Genomic DNA, 19,856 nt, shown 5'->3' with positions numbered 1-19,856 from the left:
TCCATTTTACTTTCAAATTTCGGGTTAGAATTTTCGTGAAGGAAAGGGAAGGAGAGAGAGAGAGAGAGAGAGAGAGAGAGAGAGAGAGAGGGTGGGGGTATGCACAAAGATCTCCTACAGCGGAGAGAGCCAGTGTCTTCATCAACCCCTTACGTGGCATGTCTTAATTGGTCTCTGATAATATGCTCTTGTAGAAGACACCGGTTATAAGTTATTCTCTTATAACTTCATAAATGTAGTCAGGTCTCGTTTGCATTTAAAATCCACCTTAATTCATCTTAACTTATTTTATCCCATCTCATCATTATAATTTTCTCAAATTTTCATATAAAATATAATAAACAATTCAACTTTTTCAAATTCTAAAACAATTTTTTTAAATTTTCACATAAAATATAATAAATAATTCAACTTTTAGTTTACTATTTATAAACCATCTCAACCCATCTCAACTCATCTCTGAATCCAAACCACTCCTTATTTTTTCTATACTGGATGGTTAAATCTCCTGGCCTCTACCAAGAGGCAATAGATATGGCCTCCCATTACCAGTATAATAGTCTTTGGTCCATGACCCTTATATGCATTTAGATGCTTGATACATTGAATCCGTATAACAAAGGGCCTTCAATATACAGGGCAGGGCTTCCACCTCTCTACATTCTTTCAATGATGCAGAAATTTTGGAAAAAAAAAAAAAAAAACTACTTTCTTGATTACCTGAGCATGTCCCCATTATGTAATTGTGGCCCACTTAGTGCTGGTGATATACTGAAGTTATTACGATCGCTAATAAATGAAGGGTGTGCAAGAGGCATCGGTCTATCGGGAATTGTAGGAACCTCGATATCTCCTTCCAACATTTTCAGGGCATCCAAAATAGTTGGCCTCAAAGCGACCATGACATGAGCACACAAGATTCCAACCAGCACAAATCTCTCCATTATGCTCTTTGGATTCGAATTCTCAGAATCCCCATCTTTCAACAAAGAAGCATCTAAAGCTGCTTCTACTTTTTCAGCTTTTACCAATGACCAAGCCCAGTCTGTTATCAGAAATGCACGTGGTGATCCTGATGACAAATCAAGAACTTTTCTGCCACACATTATCTCCAAAACCACCACTCCGAAACTATAAACGTCACTCTTTTCCGTCAGCTGTCCATATAGTGCATATTCCGGGGCCAGGTACCCATGGGTTCCGGCCACTCTGGTTGTGAGATGAGACTGGCCCTCTCTACTCTGCTTTGCAAGCCCAAAATCCGCCACTCTTGCTCTCATATCCGCATCCAACAGTATGTTTGTTGCCTTGATATCTCTATGATATATTGCTGGTTTCACTCCATAGTGCAAATAAGCTAAACCCTTTGCAACATCCAAGATAATGCTTTTTCGTTGAGGCCATGTCAACGATTCCTTCCCCAATCCACCATCAGCAGATGGAAACAGATGGTTTTCGAGATTGCCATTTGGCATGTAATCATATACGAGGTACCTCTGACTTCCCCTCTCATCACAATCATTGTCTCCATCGATCATACAGCACCCTCTAAGTGGAACAAGATTTCGGTGCTTCAAATTGCTAATAATATTAACCTCATTGCAAAACTCCGCCGCTCCTTCAATATCGGATTCCAAAATCCTCTTCACCCCTACCACAGTTCCATCTGGTAAAACCCCTTTATAAACCAATCCAAAACCACCCCGACCAATAAAATTCTTCTGGGAAAAATTATCAGTTGCCTTCTCAAGGTCCTGAATTTTGAACCAAATCGACCCTGTATTTGGCCTCACTCGTGGCCTAGACCCTTGTTCTTCAATATCCTTACCGTAATCAAAATCAGATCCCCCAGCCTTCCTCTTCATCCACCTCCTATCGAACCAAAAGTACAATCCCAACAAACAAGACATGACCAAAATTGCAACCGCAGCTCCAGTTAACCCAAAAACAAGACCAGAACGGCTTTTACTCCCCGAACCCGCTTGTGAATTAAGCGATAAACTGAAAATACATACCAGAGCACTCTCACCCTTAGGTCCAAACTCATTAACAATACCAGCAGCATAGAGAATAGCAAACTGCCAGCAATCTAAAGCTTTGGAGGTATTACCGTCGATAGCAATCAAGTCACGCTGAGTCCGGGTCCCAGCTTCCACGCAGCTGCCACAGGAAATGAGATCAGTGAGGTCTGGCCGGCAAGCGGCATCCAGAGAAGTGTTGGGGCCAAGCTTGGCGACCCAATCTTGAGTGGAGACTACGCCGGCACAGATGTTGGGTGAGATGACAAACTGTTGAGGGGTAAAGCAAGAGGATACGAGGTTGGTGGTGAGGGAGAGGGAGGTGAGCTTGGATTGGAAGTCTTGGAGGCAAGAAATGGAGGTGGGGAGGTCGGGGAGTTCAAAGAGAGAGGTATCTCTGAGGCGTTGGGCAAGGGCTATGCCATAGAGGGATAAGAGGTCTTGGCAACATAATGTTCTGTTGGATTCAAACTTTTTGCAGTGTGAGGTGTTCCATGGGATTCTCAGGACATAGTCGAGGTCCATGGGGCATGCGGCCGTTGAGATGTTGCTTGGAGGAGGGGAGGGGACTGCTGAGGTTAAAGTGAGAAAAGACAGTGAGAGAAGCAGCAGAGCAACTTGATTCATAGCTGCTTCGCTCCCTAGGAAGTTTGCTTGGCTTGGAATCTTGGATTTGAGAGAGAGAGAAAGAGAGAATTAACTAGAACTAGGTTGAAGCCAATGGTGTTTTGAGACAGATGCAAAGCATCGATTCACTTTGGTCAAATCTTGCTTTGGCTAAGTTCTGGGTGCTGCGTGCTTGGTTGGCGTCACAGATTGGCAGGATTGGTTGCAAGTTGCGTGTACCATCAACATGAATCGAAGTCGAAAGTTTGACGAGTTGTGCTTAAATTATAAAAAGAAAAAGAAATCAAATGAATCGGTACGTAAAAGTATAAATAAGTATTTCCAAGATTGGCTCATAAAAAAAAATGTTTTCGAGAATTATTTTTTACAACTTGGGTTCAATTTTCAAAGAACGTGGAGTAGTTAAACACGTTCTCTCCAAAAAATAAAAATAAAAAAATAATAGAATTTACAAAAGGGGTTAACTTCTATAATCCTTATCCAGCCAGTAATATTAAATTGGTTCTACCAAATTCAGTGCGAACAATATAAACAAATAAATTGGGATTAAGATAGTGGGTGTATGTGCTGGCAATGATATAATTTTCATTGCGTTTGGATGTTGAACTGAGTTAAGTTGAGTTGAGTTGAGTTGATAAAATATTATTAAAATATTATTGTTATAAAAAGATTCTGTTTCTTGAGTTCTGTTTATAAAAATGTGAAAATTTAAGATGGTCCTGTTCATCCTTTCAGCTAAGTCATTCTGTTGAGGGGTTTCCCTCATTGTCTTATGTCTAAGAATTCCTTCTTTTTGACAGTACACATTAAACTCAATGGACAGAAACTCTAGACCATTGTCAGTCCTTAGGGTCTTGAGTTTTCTACCTATTTGGTTTTCCACTAGAGTCTTCCAATCCTTGAATTTTTCAAAGGTGTCACTCTTGTTTTTAAGGATGTATATCTAGACCTTCCTAGAGTAATCATCCACTAAGGAGAGGAAATAACTCCCTCCACTATGTGAATTCACTCTTGCAGGTCCCCATAGGTCAGAATGGACATAATCTAGAGTTTGTTTAGTGTTGTGGGTTGCTGACTTAAAACTAACCATCTTTGTCTTTCCATAGATACAATCTTCACAGAAAGGCAAGTTCCCTAGGTTCTAGTCACTCAGCAGCCCTTATTTTTGTAATTCTAGGAGACCCCCTTGACTTACATGCCCAAGCCTTCTATGCCATAACACAACTTTATTTTCTACTTTGTTTTCCCAAGTAGTGTATACAACCCATTTTTAATTACTCATTTCATAACAACTAATGAGCCTTAGTAACTCTAAGAACCCCTGCCTCAGATTTGAAGGTGTAGCATGTCAAATCAAGCATACCAGGAGAAATTAAATTTCTCTTTAATTCAGGTATGAACCTGACCTCCCTAAAAAAATTTTCAATCCCTCGTGACTTTACAGGACTTATTGTTTTCTAGGATTACATGACCCCCATCTAACTCAGAGAATGTCTCAAACCAATCTCTAATTGGACACATATGAAAAGAGCATCCAGAGTCCATTATCCATTATGTTTTTTAATCAACCTCACTCACTGTAAACACCTCAGCACTTTCATATCTCTCTAAAACTACAGAAGCATCCCCTGCCTCTTTAATCTTATTCCCAAGGTTTGTCTTCCTATCAGGACAATCTTTCTTAAAGTGTTCTTCTTTGTGATAGTGAAAACATTTAAATTGTTTTCCCTTTAACTTAGACCTGGATTTCTTGTTTTCATTCTTGCCCATTTTTTCTCTCTTTTCTATTCTACCCCTAACTGACAAGCCTTCCCCATGATTCTGTTTGGTTTCCCCTCTGCTCTGTAGTTCCCTAGTATGAAGTACAGATTGTACTTCATCAAGAGTCAGTGAATCTCTACCATACATCATAGTTTCTTTTAGGCTTAGGTATGATGAATCCAAGGAACTCATCAAGGGGATGGCCTGATCTTCATCCTCCACCTTAATGTCTATATTAGCTAGATCTAGAATAATTTTGTTGAACTCATCAAGGTGCTGCCCTATTGGAGTTCCAGGGGTCATCTTGAAAGTATACATGTGAGATCCCTAATTTTCATGTGTTTTATTTTCTTAGTATTTATTTATTTTTGATTATTTATTTGTGTTATTTTATTTTTAGTGTTTTATTTTTTTGGGCTTGTTTATTGTAGTGCTTTCATTTGGGCTGTGTGTGAGTTGTGTGTGTGTGTGTTTTTTTTTATTGGGCCGTGTGTTTTAAATTAAACCCAACCCATGTGTTTTATTTGAACCCAGCCCGTGTTTTTAAGCCCAACCCTTGAGTGCAGACCCAGCCCAGCTCGTGCAGGTTAAGTGAACCCAGCCCCTCCCACTATCTGAAACGGCGCCGTTTGGAGAATTGCACCTTAGGATTTTATCTTCTTCTCCCTTGCGTCGTGCAGCCCCTTTCTTCCTCCTCCTTACTTTCTTCCATTTTCTTCTTATTTCTTCTACCTTCTTCTTCTTCCTTCGAATTTCTTCCTCCACGCAACTGCTGCCAGCGCCTCATGGACCTTAGTCACGCACTTCATCCTCCAGCCGCCACCTCCTTCTCCCACTTTCTTCTCGGTGTCGTGCGGCAAGGGGACTCCGAAATGCTCACTGTCGAGCTGCCACTCCTCACGGCTACCACCACCTTCCACCTTTCCCGTAGGTAGCTCCGTATTGATTGGTGGTGGGCTCTATGTTGCGCTGTCAGCCGCCGCGCCACACATCCGCTCGAAGTCATCTCACTCCTGCACGGCTTATGCTGCTTGTTTTCTTCTCTCTACCCGTGTGGCTACCGCCATGCTCAGCCTATAAATAGGCTGAGTTTCTCTAAATTATGGAGGATCTAAAATCTGTTACTTTCCCTCTCTCAAACTCGAAATCTCGGTTTCCAATTTTGGTAGTTGTTGTTTCGAAAGTTTTGGCCTTTTTGCCGTGTGCACCACCGTGAACCACCGCACGTAGTGTTTTTCCCCTTGATTGTTTGACCATCCCCAAGAGTTACCCATTAGCTGAGAGCTCTTTTTTGGGCACTGAACACCGTGTGCCGCCGCCTTGAGCAACGCCCCTTTCGCTTGGTCTTTCAGATTTTTTCCAACTTCGTGTGTATGTAATTTTATAATTTTAAATAATAAATTGTTATAATTGTGATTTGTAAACTGTTAATTTGTTGGTCTGTTGGAAATGGGTCTTGGGCCGTTGAAGTGTTGGGTTTTATTTATTAATTGGAGTTGTTGGAATTGGGCCTTGGGCTAGATTGGAGGTTGGGATTACATGTATAGTTGTGAAACTGTATTATTGAGAAATTGTAAATGAGTTATTTAAATGTATTCAAACAAACTGTTGTAATGCATATTTATCGTCTTTAATAAATTGTGTTATTGATGTCACGTTGTCTGTTTGTAAATGAGACTGAATATGTGTGTGCGTGTGTATCACGACCCCAAGTAGGGCTGAGCAAAAATCCGACAATCCGACTCCGAATTCGACTCTGCACCAGCTCCGCTCTGACTCTGACAAGTCGGAGTCATTGATGAACCGACTCCGGCTCCGCTCTGATCCAACTCCGACCCTCCAACTCCGCCTCCGCCTCTGACGTGGCCCTCCGACTCCACCTCCGCCTCTGATTTTACACATATTTTATAAAAAGATGTGTTTTTCTATATATTAATTATTTAAATTTTATACAACTATATCTTATATAGTTAGTTAAACTCAATAATATACTAGTTAAATAATATATTTATACTATAATATATAGACTAAATTGACTAATAATAGTTTAGTAATGTACTATTGTAATACTAATGGTAAACACTAATCTATAAATTTATAATAACATATAATACTAATGTATAATAACTAAAGTATTATTCATATAAATTACTAATAGTATTAATTACTATATATAAATTAGTAAACCACTTTAAGCCTATATATAAATTACTATAGTATTAATTACTAATACTATATTACTATATGATACTATTAACTATAGTGATATACTAGTATTAGACATTATTGTACTAATACAATCAGTGATATAGTTAGTATAATATTTATACTAATACTATAATATAGTTATACTAAATTAAAATCACTATAGCAAATACTAATATATAATTATGCTAATCACTATAACTAATACAAATACTAATATATACTATAGTTATAACTTATAGTATTATAACTATACTAAATCACTATAACTTATAGTAATATAGTTATACTAAAATTTAAATCACTATAACTAATACTAATATAGTTATATTACTATAGGGTACTATTAACTATAGTGATATACTAGTATTAGTATACTAATACTATTAGTGATATAGTTAGTATAATATTTATACTAATACTATTATATAGTTATACTAAATTAAAATCACTATAGCAAAAGTTTAATCAAAAGTTAGTATGTTGCTTGTTTTATTTAGTTATATTTTTTGTTATAATCAATAAAGTTTAATTAGTTTAGATTGTAATGTTGAGAAAATTAAAATTTGAAAGCCCACAAACTTTTTTTTTAAAAAGTGGGTCAAATATGAAGTTAAAAAAGATAAAAAAAATAAAAAATAAAAAAATCCGACTCTACTCCGACAAGTCGGAGTCGGAGCAGATTTTGTATGTCTCGGAGTTGGAGTCAGAGGTCGGATTCGACCTCCGACAAAGTCGGAGTCGGATGGGCCCTCCGACTCCGAAACAATCGGTGCTCAGCTCTAACCCTAAGTCGAGACGGGGCATTATTTCGGTGGAGCTTCTCTGGTCACTTGGGAGCGTAATAGACTGACGTGACGTCCCCTGAGTTGTCGCAGGGCTACGATGGGAACGGACGAAACAGTAACGTTCTCGTATCGATTCCGTGACCTTTTGGCTGGCGAGGTTAGATGATGCTTGGCCATGTACGTGCTGGGTACGGAACTGGGCATCGCTTGTTACGAAGTCTCATGTACGGACGTTACCCGTGATGTGACGATGAGAGCCAGGGTGTGCGGACGGTCCATAGGGGAGACCGTGGTGCATGCATAATTTTGTAATAATTATGATCGGGGCCAAAAATGAGATTTTTGGTGTGAGTATTAAAAGTGTATTTTTGGGAAAAAAGAATGTGAGTTGTTATTCTGCATATTTGTCCGTATGGGGACGCGTGAATTTATTAATATGTTTTAAATCTCCTGGATGTTGTTTTAATTAATTACTTGCTGAGATGTCATAATCTCATTGTGGTGTTTTACCCTACGGTTACGTTTTAAGGTGCCGTAGAGTTTGAGGCAGAGCCCGAGTATAAACTCGAGGGATCAGCTCCGCCGGAGGTCTGAGTTGCTGAGATATTGTTCAACATTATGGAATTTGTTTCCCTTATGTTATTTCCTGTCTTTAATTTACCTGTCGGATGACTGTATAATTCTTGTAAAGTTACTTTATTGTTTTTGAACAAATTCTGGTACTTAATAAAGAATGACCTTTTTATTTCTCCACTGTCAATTTTATGTTGTACACTTATTACATATTGTACACATTCTGAGCATTGATCGTTGGGGTGCGTGATCCGTGTGGTCAACATCCCGGTATCACAAACTCTACAAAAATAACACGCGGGGGTCGAGGACGCTATAATACAGTTTGGTTTTCTTGTGTAGTCTGTTTGCTAGGGTTTTGGTCATGTACAAGTTTTCTAATTTTAACCATATACCTGCGGCAGTGTTCTCACTAACCACCTCTCTTAAGACTTTATCCCTAAGAGAGAGAATTAAAGCACTATGAGTTTTCTTGAGGATGTCCTTATGGACAGTCCTTTTTTCTTCCTCTTTTGAGGAAGAGCCCTTCTGTTTCTCACCAAGGAGGGCATTCTGCAGTCCATGTTGGACTAGCAATGCCCTCATCTTAATTCTCCATAAGCCAAAATCATTATCCCCAGTAAACTTCTCCATATCAAACCTCATGGTCCCCTTGAACCTGTGCTCTAAATACCAATTGTTATAAAAAGGTTCTGTTTCTTGTCTAGAAAATAGACAATATTTAGTGATAAAACCTTTCTGTTTTGTTTCTTATAAAAACTTTAGATTTTCACCCAAAACAGAAACTGAATACTCACAAGAATCAAGTTTGATACTAACCACAACAAGAAATAACAGTATTACAAGATATGACCAGATTATAGATATCGAACAGTATAGAACAATAGGAATCACAAAACCTTATCAAGAACATAAATAGATATCAAAGAAATAAAAAGAAATATAACCTGTAAAAAGAAATAAACGAAATAACGAAATAACGAAAATAAAAGGAAAGAACACATCGATATACGTGATTCAACCCTAATGGTCTACATCCACGGTAGGAATGGCTTTAGAGATCTTTATTGATGAACAATATATCACAGAGAAGTCTCAATACTTTAGAGTTACAAATCTCTCTCACTCTCTACCAGAAATTGCACTGATTTCTTCTCTAAGAGAAAAACCCTAGAAATCCTAGAAATTGCCCCTTCTCTACTCTCTCTCTAAGCTGCTATCAATTCACAAAAATGAAATCGAATTAGGGTTACAAGGAATAGTAATGAATATATATGGTACAACAGGTGCAGACACGTGGAGCGATCCAGCGACTTAGCAATTTTACTCCTCAGATGCAGTCACGGATCTCCCACGTGATTTAAGCAACTCAGCCTTAATTGCTTCAAGGGTCCAGATTGTGCCATATTAGATCCATACTTTTATAAAAGAATAAAACACATTAGTAAGTAAACAACAGTAGATAAATGTATTGACATACATATTACAATTATGTTTTAATATTATTATTATTTTGAAATTTAAAAAAGTTGAATTGTTTATTATATTTTGTATTGAAATTTAAAAAAATTGTAATGATGAGTTGAGATGAGTTAAGATAGATTTGGTAATCAAACGTTGTCAACTTGGTTTGAAATTAAAAATTAAATAAAATATTATTATAATATATATTTTTAATATTATTTTTATTTTAAAATTTAAAAAAAATTAAATTATTTATTTATTTTATATAAAATTTTTAAAAAAATTATAATAATTAAATAAAATAAATTAAGAGGAATTAACAACGGAGCCTCAAGTCATGTACTTGCAATTTGTTTAAAATGGTACTGGGATATTTTAGCTTTATCTTCAAAACTAAAGAGAGAATGATTATACAATTTTTTTTAAGCAAAAAGTTAAAAAACAGAGTACGGCCATCCTGTCCAAGGCCGGCATGATGAAAGGGAATCTGTTTACCATTAAATTAACACCTCTCGACATTCCAAATGAATATGTAATTCAACATAATCTCTCTCTCTCTCTCTCTCTCTCTCAGACTCACACACACACGATTAAAAGTCCAAAATAGCAATTGAAAGAAGGAGAGATGCAATTAAAATAGGTGTTGACAAAAGGCATCCCACACACATACAATCATTTTTCTGGGTTTTTCCATGGTGCGAGGTTGGTCAAGAGGTGGCCTGACTCCTGAGCCCAGAAGATATTATTCCATCATAGTCAAAAATCTTGACGTGGAAAAATACTATTTGGAGGAAATATCTTGGACTGCAGACACTGTGAAAGGGACCGATGTTGTGGTCTTCCACCATCTCCAACCTAACCTATTGACCAGTGTCTAAGTGCTGGAAATGGAAAATATTTATTTCCCTTCCATTGCTTCGGGTCCATTTCCATCCTACAATGTCAGGAAGACTCTATACTTTGTCATGGAAGGGGGCTACCTGAGTTTCTTCGTAATTGTTGTCTTCCAATTAAAGCAAAATTTCCGCAACCAAACTAATTGGACAATAACAAGAAAGTTCAAATTAACTCGATTTATTACAAGAAATTAAAGGATGACAGAAAAATCAAAAGCTTAAATAGCCAATCGCGATTACTTATTAGAGCAGCATGATCAGCATAGCTCTACTGTCATTCTTCATGATCATTAAGATGAAACTACTCGCACCACCAAGATGATATCTGACCTGCAGTCTCATGCATTAAAATGTGCACTCACAAGCTTGTAATAATGTCCCATATGAATTACCAAAAGGGCCTTCTCCAATTGAATTGTCATGTACATTTGTGTAACTTTACAGTTTGTTTACGTAGTTGTATATTCCTTTATTCTCTGACTTGCCAGAGTTAGTTATTCCCTTGCTGTATATAAGCAGCCACCCCTTGTAAGTGAAAATACACAAAAATCATAATGGAATTTCTTTCCTACGAAGTCTCCCTCTGTTCACATTCTTCTTTCTTTAACTAATTATTCTACAATTCAACTTGCTTTCTTATTTCTTACATTACTTGCTTAATGTTGGTGCAAAGGGGCTGCAAAACAGAAAATAATTAGAGAAAAGTTTGTTTCAAGGCGCGTTACGAATGTCATTTTCTTTAAGACAATATCCGCCCCCACCAATAACAGTATGCACACGGGTTACAAGCAAATTTGCCTCTAAGATACAATGAAGCCCAGAACAAATCTATTTGTCTAACTGCGTTAGCATACACAAAATTAGACCCGAATACTCTCAAATTTTGCTATTCAACCAAGAAATTAGAAATTTGTTCTTTGCAGAATGAACATATCCTAATAACAAGTTTTGAAGAAATGAAAACTTTTGGGAGAGAGAGAATTTCAAAATTGCCTACTTTCCTTCTATATTCTATTTTTCTCATTCTAAAATTCGCAAGCTAATGGGTCTATTTATAGAGGGCCAAAAGATGTGAATGAAAAGTTGTAACTTTTCATTTTTTTGAATATGTTCCGAATGGGTATATATATCTATACTTGTTACCAAATGACACAATTGGTCCAACAGTCATGTTGCTTCCTTCCCAAAGAGACTGCACGGGTTCAATCCCAAATGCCTTCAACTTTTGCACTTCATTTTCCAAGAATTGTGGCCTTTGAGCGCCAGGCGCTAGTGCCCCTTTCATGCGTTACAAGTAGGGGTGTCAAATCGTGTTAACAGATCGTATTCGTGTCGTGTCAAGACATGTATATTATACTATATAGGTCTACCCTAACCCGACCCGTTAAGCTTATTGTGTCAAAATCTCAAACCCTAACACGACCCATTAACATAACGGGTCGTATCGTGTCAACCCGTTTTGACCCGTTTATGTAAATGGATTAAAACAAACCCAAAATTAACCTATTTTATCTAGTTAAGTTTAGCATAATTTTATATAAATATTAAAATCACAATATCTATAAAAAGTATAAAACTAACTACAAGTCCAAAATTACAATCCAAACAATAAAAATATCGAAATTAAAATCCCAACAATTTTATTTTTTAGGTATAAAGGTATAATTGTAACTTTAACTTTTTTAACAGGTCATAACGGGTTATAACGGGTTGACCCGTTATCAACTCGTTAAGCTATCGTGTCTTAACGAGTCAACCCTTTTTGACTTGAACCCATTAAGGGTAAACCCTAACCTGCTTTTATCGTGTCGTGTTTGTGTTGGGTTAACGGGTCGTGTTACATATTACCACTCCTAATTACAACGCATGAGTCATGCGGCCTACGTAGAGCATACTCTACATAAATCAACAAAAAACCTCTCCTTTGAGGGAGGCATGACTCGAACCCAATCCCATGAAATAAATTCAGAAACTCTATACCGTTAAGCCAAGTAATGGCTTATAGTGCACATATAGACCCAAAGTGTTGTAACCATAAGCAATAGCTTATAAACTTTTTTTAATTTCTCTCTTTCTAAAATAATTCATAACTTTCAAAAATAAATCTCTAAAATATTATTAATAATAAATATTATATATATTATTTTAAAAATAGTTCCAATACTTAATGGTTAATATACTAGTTATGACAAATGCATGCAGGGAGTCAGGGACTAAAGTTTGTATCATTCATTTTCTGGACATAACACAAAACAACATATCTATGTCAGGAAACATACTTGACAGCAATACAATTCCCGACTGTGCGACTACAATACAAGATGCAAAGATAAGATAGAGAAAGGGCAAAAAGGGAAAAGATGGAATTGGTTTCAAGGCCTTGTTTCATCGATAACTTCACTTTTCACTAGTTATGTGATTTTCCAATGTACTTTTGGCATTGTATGACCTTTATGTTTTGGGCAACTTTTTTCATGCGATAGTTGATGTTTGTACAGTGATTGAAATGAGATGAGTTAAATAAAATATTATTAAAATATTATTTTTATTTTTGAATTTAAAAAAATTAAATTATTTATTGTATTTTATTTGAAAATTTAATAAAGTTATAATGACGAGATGAGATGAAATGATTTTAGTATCCAAACAACCTGTTGAGAATATGGCGAGTTTACTGCCTTCAAAGATACTTGAATACCCTGCTTCAAACAAAGAAAATCAAAGATTAGCTCTTACCCCACCCCCCCGTGCCCTCCATTAATGTGGAGGAACAGAAGCTGGGGTTGCAGCAGCAGCTTGAAGTTGAGACTTTGCTATAATGTGTTTCAGCCTGTTATTCTTATAGTTCATCCAGAAGTAGAATTGCTGCCTATGCACCAAATCCTGCCAACTCCAAGTAAATAAGTTACGATCTTATTAGAGACTTGACACGAGAAAGCTATTTGCCTAAATAGAAATGGTTCTTGAAGAGTAGGGTGAACCAGTAAGCTATTCATAGTGGGTGACTAGAAAGTCAGAATCTAACCTTGTTGCCAGGATGTGCCATAGAATTGCGGAAATTAGAATTGTGGCATATTATTAATGTACCACGTCTATGTGTGGTACCTCTTTATAGCTTTACTTCTTCTCGTAAGTAAATTCATCTCAACTCATTATTATAATTTTTTCAAATCTCAATACAAAATATAATAAATAATTTAACTTTTTCAAATCTTAAAATAATAATAATATTAATAAATAATATTCTAATAATATTTTATCATATCAACTCAATTCAGTTCAACGTTCAAACGCTGTATTTAGCTTACATTATAAATTTTATGTACTCTGGTCGCCACCAATATTCAGGGTATCTCAAGTAGCCAATAAAATAAAAGATTCATACTCAAAATAGCGATTTTGAGCCAAATCTGCAGCAGAAATGAAAGTACTGAACATCAGAGAAAAACATGCTTGGCATCAAGAAGATGCACACTCAATATTAGATTTTTCTTCTGCAAAAGGAGTAACTTCAAAATAATGATAATAATAATAATGATAATGCTACTTTATAAACAATACCGAATAAGAAGATTTACTGATAAAGCATATCTAATAAGAAAGTAGTCGAAACGACAATTAATGGAGGATATTGATAGTCGTTGCCACATCCCCCAAGGTTTCTGCCAGAAAGTAGCTAAACGACGGGGGTAGCAGTCCCATGGTTCTCAGCTCTTTTAGATTGTGTTTAGATATTGAGTTGAATTCAATAGAGTTGAGTTCTTTATAAATAGTAATAAATTAAGTAGTAAAATGAGTTATGTCAATCTATCTAAATTGAGTTTAAAATGTATTTAGATGTTAAGATGAATTTAATATTTTTTATAGAAAATTAAAAAAGATTGTGGATCCTATGTATAATGATGTTTTAAGTTGAAAAAATATTGTGAATCTCACGTATAAGAAGGTTTTGAGTTGAGATGAATTTAGTAATTTCAGAGTTAAGTATTTAGATATTAGACTCAGTTTAAAATTAGACTGAACTCAATTGAGTTTAGGAACCAAACGCAGCCTTTAGAGTTTCGAAACAATATTCAACTTTCAATTACGTGCTTTACCAAGTAAAAATAACTTGACAAAAGTATAAACACTAGTGTACTGATGTTGCAAGACATAAATTATATTAATGTTTGTGTTTCCTAATTGGAAGTTACCACACCCTTGACAAAATATTAGATGTTATTTAAAATGAACTTTTCATATTCCACAACCAGAAAAAATAAAAATAAATAAATAAGACTCTACTTGGTCTTCAAAAAAAAAAAAAAAGACAAATATTTTTTAATTTCAAAATGTATGTTTATTATTGTTTCCGGTTAAAGTAGACAATTAAATATATAAAACTGGAGCTTTTACTTCCCCAAGCCACACATTACATATATACTATAAATAAGTAACACCATTTGAAGTACCGAGGAACGTAGATCAGATGCTTACCAGGACGGATTAGCGGTATTCTCGCTTTCTTCATCGGAAGCCATGCAATGAACATATAGCTTTTCTCACTTATGCTTGGTAAGTGAGAAAATGGAGGAAAGGGAGAGAACGTTGTTTGGCGTTATGGTTTCCGTAAGGTTAGGGCGAGCAAACCCCTTCGTATTTTCCTTGGCTAACAAGAAAACAAATGGGCCATTTCCCATGGCCAGCAGGAGGCACGAGAGGGAACTTAGCCCATTTCCCGTGTCTTGGGTGCCTCAAATTGATACGGAGAAACGTAAATGCTAAATCACCCGAGGATTTGTCCCAATACATTTTTTTATTTTTATTTGGTGATTAAGAAAGTATTTTTTAATGGTTTTGTGAGTTTTTTTAAAAATATTTAAGAATATACAAAAATGAAGAAAAAATAAATAAAATCTTTTTTGTTCTTTATCGGGACCAACTCGTGGCTGTTGCACTACTCAAGGAGAAAAAGTAAAAATAAAATAAATTTGGTTTATTATTTTACATCATGGAATAGAGATGAATAATAAAACATTAAACAAGTGAGAAAAGGATAATAAAAAGAAGTGAGATTAAACTACAATTCTCATTTCTTCAAAGTTTAAATTTTTTAAACAAGTGGTGATTTCACGTGCTAGTAAAATAAACGTATTGAATATCTAGACTGTACAGTTCACGATTAAATATTTTACGTGTTGAGTTTACTCATCAAGTGAGAGTCTGGGCTACTCTTGAGGGGAGTGTTAAAAACATAAATATAAAAAATAAAATATATATCTTCCAATTAGTTTAAATGTTCCAAATGATAATTTCACAAGTATAACTAATTTTACAACAAAACCGCTTCTAAGCGGTCCGCTCCAATCAAAAGCAACTACGTCACAATTTACACCAAAAGTAAAATAGTTGCAGCCACACACGATTAGCCCTGCCACAATTGTAATTTCTTCGTCTTCGTCCCTGCCGTGTGTCTCGCACTTTCATACAGTGACAAAGACTCAGATAGTAATGGTGCTTGACTCGTGCGATGTATTTCTCATCTTTCTCTCTCAATAATCTCTCTCTGTCTTCGAAATTTCTCAATTTCATTTTTTTTTAAGTATTCTTTTCTATAGGATTTCTCTTCTTAATCTCGTTTCAAGGAATTTGATTTATCAATTTTCATTATTGACGGGAAGCGCAAATTAATTGTAAATTATTGGTACCTAATGGCACCTGAAAGCTTGTTTGGGTCTTTTTGGTGCGAAATCGTAAGTTACCGACTGGGGTTGTAGCAATTTTCATCTGGAGAATGTTCTAACCAAAAGTAGTGAATGATATGAAGAGAGAATCGAAGAAGAAGAATCTTGAGGGAGAGAAAAATTGAACCATTCTAGGGTATCTGGATCTGTCGCGAGAAGGGGTTGGGGCTGTCAGTCTCCAAAGCCACGATTGCAGGGGCTGGGGCTAGGGTTGGGGCTGTTGTTATTCATCGCCTTGCCACGATCGCGAGGGGGGGTGGTATTTGCAACATCGTCGCGAGGGGAGTGGTATTCACGTCCCCAGGGGGGGTTCTAATTCGCAAAAATTCTCCTAGATGAAAGAGAGAACAAAGATGAATAGAAAACAAAAAATCAGGTGAGATGCAGTACCATAAAAATAAAGATGAAATGCGGACATGTCCGCTTTCTAATTGGTGGGCTATTTTTAGGGACTTAGTAGCCCAACTGGTCAGCAAGTTTTCTTATTTTACAATACAATCATCAAAATAGAGTTGTCACTTTACTCCTCAAACTACTACTTTATTATATAATAAATTAATTTGTTCACGTGAAAAATGATGAGACTACTTTGTGTATGTTAAAAAACTTGGTGGAAGAAGAAACATGTAATCAAATAAATAAATAATGGTTTTGTTTGTCAAACACGAATGACATAAGAACAGATGGATGAATTTAAGAAAGTCTAAAAATAGCAGAGCTGTATAAATCAAGAAACAAGATGACCCGATCTCATGTTCCTCTCACAACGAACAGATTTTGCCTTATAAAAGCCCCTAGAGATGCGCTTCCTCATGTTTAACCTCCTGCAATTTCTCTTTGCAATATACTAACCATTTCCGTTCATCCTTTCCGGCCATCTCTCTCTCTCTCTCTCTCTCCCTGTTCATGGGAGATCCTCCACGTTCGGCGATGACTGATTTTTACAGCATCCTCGAAATACCGAAAGATATATGCAAGGCATACAAGGTCCTTTTCACGAAATCGAATCCCGACAAGAGCCCGAAGAACAAAATCGAAACAGAATCCAAATCCATTTCCCCCGATGAATGGCACAAGGTAAGCACACGTACACAAGGCTACTTCTGATAGATTCTACAATGATACGAATTATCAATACTCTCAGTTTACTTGAACGAAAAATTATCAAACGGATTGTTTATCCTGGAAAGAACGATATGATCATCACGATCATCATTTTTTTTAGATCCCGAGCTTTATGGTAACATTTGTCAATTTATATATATATATATATATATATTTATATATAAGGTCTCAATTCTCAAAGAAAATGTATTCTCTCCATATATTTAAGATAAGAAATTAGGATCATTGTTTTTGTAACGTTGTTCGGGCTTTTCTTTAGGTCCTCAATGGAGAAACGGAGGAAGAAACTACAAGCAGCAATGACCCAACAACACCTGCAGGTTCCAGTCATTATCAAAATGACGATGGTACGTTCTTCACACGCCACGCTTCCTTATTCTCGAGGAGTTCAAGTAGAAGAAGCAAAACGCCGACGCCAAGCCTGCGCTCATCAAGCCACAGTTCAAGCCGCCGGAGATGCACCACCCCACTATCAAGAAGCATGAGCAGAAGGGGGTCCTCAGAAACTGAAATACCTACACTCTTGTTCTCGAGAAATTCGAGAAGGACCAGCTCGGAAACGGAAGCATCTCTATTAGGAAAGATGAGTTACATAGAAACAGAAAAGCCTCCTTCTCTATCAAGAGATACGAGCCGAAGGGGCACCACCCCCATCATATTCTCGCAATCAGCTGCACGAAGAAAACCACCTCCAGTTGAGATGAAGCTCGAGTGCACGCTTGAGGAGTTGTGTGAAGGATGTCTCAAGAAGATCAAGATCACAAGAGATGCCATCACCAATACTGGGTTTGTTAGATCTTTCCCTATCTTCAATTCTTTCTCCTTTTGTTTTATTTTATTTTTTTTCTTCTATTTTCACATACAAGATTTGCCTTTTTTTTTTTCTCGATCATTCTAAGAACAATAGAAACCAAAGTCGAAACATATTTTGTTGCACTCTATGTTTCTTAAAACAATGTACTAAAATATGGCAGGATGATTATCCAAGAAGAGGAGATATTGAAGATACAAGTAAAGCCAGGATGGAAGAAAGGAACAAAGGTTACATTTGAGGGAAAGGGTGATGAGAAACCAGGCTACCTTCCTGCTGATATAATCTTCGTGATAGATGAAAGAGACCACCCATTATTTACGACGGAAGGTTTCGATCTGGAAATAGGAGTTGAGATCCCTCTAGTGAATGCGCTCACAGGATGTTCAATCCCAATTCCTCTATTAGGAGGGGAAAAGATGACATTGTCGTTTGATGATATCATATATCCGGGCTACGAAAAGGTCATTCGGGGCCAAGGTATGCCTAACCCTAGAGAACAAGGAAGGAGAGGTGATCTTCGAATCAAGTTTCTAGTTGAGTTTCCCACAGAATTGAGTGATGAACAACGAGCTCAAGCATCTAGAATACTACATGATTGTACTTGATCGTAATCAGGTTACTGTTTTTTCATCTCCTTTACTGACAAAAATCTACGTACCCGAGGTAGAAGAAAAAAGTGTTCACTTATTAATTGATACTCAAGTTTTGAGACTCCTTGTAATCATGTATATAGTTTTTCAACAATACATTCCAAAATTGTAGTCACGTACATGAGTAGAAGTACCGTTATATATATATATATATATATATATAATGCCATTCATGAATGTCGCATTTGACATGAAATGAAAGTTGTTCATTGTCCCACCAAAGTAAGAGAGAGACTGAGTTAATCAAGAGTTATTCTACACTCGGGAGGTAAATTACATTCGACCACTTCGTTAGTGCGTGTTGATTCCAATTCTTATTATTTACCTACTTACCCCCCTCCCCCAGGGAAATATCTCTACTTAAACTTTGGGAGTAGGTCGGTTTGAAATAAGGGTATAATCGATCCGGTTTTGGACAAAGTTTAAGACCGAATCAATATGCATCGGTTTTATATTTTCAAAAACTGATTACGCACCAGTTACCCTTCTAAACTAGTACATCCAGTTTTACCGTTTCAATCCGATTTTCCGATTTTAATAATATTAGTATTATGGTATAAAATGTAATTAATATACCAATATACATTAATATACTAATATATATTAGTATTACTAATGTATTATGTTTTATCAAAATGAATATGTTAAGAATTTATTAGGCAATAAAATGTTATTAATATATATATATATATATATATTATGTTTAAAGTATATGATCAAATAAATTTTAATGTTTAAAATTAAAATTTTATGTTATAAATTATAATAACATTATCTTATATATAATATTAGAAATTAATTTAAAATATATAATATGGTGAATGGGTCCGGTCCGGTCCTAAAAAGCATAGAATCGGAACTGGACCAGTACCGGCCGATTTTGAAACTATGGAAACAGATCCCAGACCAGTTCTACCGGTTTGGTTCAGTTTCCCGGTTAATTTTTACGCCCCTAATTTGAGCAATCTGCAGTTACAGCAACATCATTGCCGGCAATGGCGTGGATCACAAACCGAGATAGAGAGAGGAGTGGAGGGAGTAGGTCGGTTGCTGAAGCTCGGGCTCGAGTGCTTGGTGGGAATCAGTCACTTTAATTTTGTGGAAGAGAACGACTGATGAACTGCTTTTTGACTTTTGGCTTAACAGCTGATAGAATGAATATCCTCTACCCTAACACGTTATTTTGTCATGCCACGCAATTGCACGCATGGG

At 36.3% G+C, this 19,856-nt stretch overlaps 2 protein-coding genes and 2 long non-coding RNA genes across 4 annotated transcripts; 2 read left to right on the top strand and 2 right to left on the bottom strand.

Annotated features, from left to right (window-relative positions):
• Nucleotides 1-559: 559 nt before the first annotated feature.
• On the bottom strand, nucleotides 560-2,771 carry LOC121255799 (probable receptor-like protein kinase At1g11050). The gene has a single exon (XM_041156326.1). The coding sequence runs from the start codon at nucleotides 2,643-2,645 to the stop codon at nucleotides 717-719; it is 1,929 nt and encodes a 642-aa protein (XP_041012260.1). The 5' UTR covers nucleotides 2,646-2,771; the 3' UTR covers nucleotides 560-716.
• Nucleotides 2,772-12,970: 10,199 nt separating this feature from the next.
• On the bottom strand, nucleotides 12,971-13,403 carry LOC121254068. The gene is made up of 2 exons (XR_005938568.1): nucleotides 13,358-13,403; nucleotides 12,971-13,215 (listed from the first exon to the last, which is right to left on the bottom strand). It is a non-coding gene; the product is annotated as an uncharacterized LOC121254068 (long non-coding RNA).
• Nucleotides 13,357-13,800, top strand: LOC121254069. The gene is made up of 2 exons (XR_005938569.1): nucleotides 13,357-13,399; nucleotides 13,611-13,800. It is a non-coding gene; the product is annotated as an uncharacterized LOC121254069 (long non-coding RNA).
• Nucleotides 13,801-16,653: 2,853 nt separating this feature from the next.
• LOC121255964 (dnaJ homolog subfamily B member 4-like) lies at nucleotides 16,654-18,866 on the top strand. The gene is made up of 3 exons (XM_041156532.1): nucleotides 16,654-17,132; nucleotides 17,440-17,966; nucleotides 18,155-18,866. Exons 1-3 carry the CDS (start codon nucleotides 16,962-16,964, stop codon nucleotides 18,597-18,599), a joined length of 1,143 nt encoding a protein of 380 aa, XP_041012466.1. The 5' UTR covers nucleotides 16,654-16,961; the 3' UTR covers nucleotides 18,600-18,866.
• The last annotated feature ends 990 nt before the right edge of the window (nucleotides 18,867-19,856 follow it).

The sequence above is a fragment of the Juglans microcarpa x Juglans regia genome, chromosome 3D (assembly GCF_004785595.1).
Source record: "Juglans microcarpa x Juglans regia isolate MS1-56 chromosome 3D, Jm3101_v1.0, whole genome shotgun sequence".
NCBI classification, from domain to species: domain Eukaryota; kingdom Viridiplantae; phylum Streptophyta; class Magnoliopsida; order Fagales; family Juglandaceae; genus Juglans; species Juglans microcarpa x Juglans regia.
The sequence above is the reverse complement of the archived record's forward strand: the minus strand, read 5'-3'. Positions and strand labels throughout refer to the sequence as shown.

Excerpts from the sequence above, each read along its gene's own strand:
- LOC121255799 (XM_041156326.1), bottom strand. The coding sequence starts at position 2,645 with ATGAATCAAGTTGCTCTGCTGCTTCTCTCACTGTCTTTTCTCACTTTA.
- LOC121255964 (XM_041156532.1), top strand. The coding sequence starts at position 16,962 with ATGGGAGATCCTCCACGTTCGGCGATGACTGATTTTTACAGCATCCTC. Across the intron at positions 17,133-17,439 it reads CCCCCGATGAATGGCACAAG|GTCCTCAATGGAGAAACGGA; the intron begins GTAAGCACACGT and ends GCTTTTCTTTAG. Across the intron at positions 17,967-18,154 it reads GATGCCATCACCAATACTGG|GATGATTATCCAAGAAGAGG; the intron begins GTTTGTTAGATC and ends AAAATATGGCAG.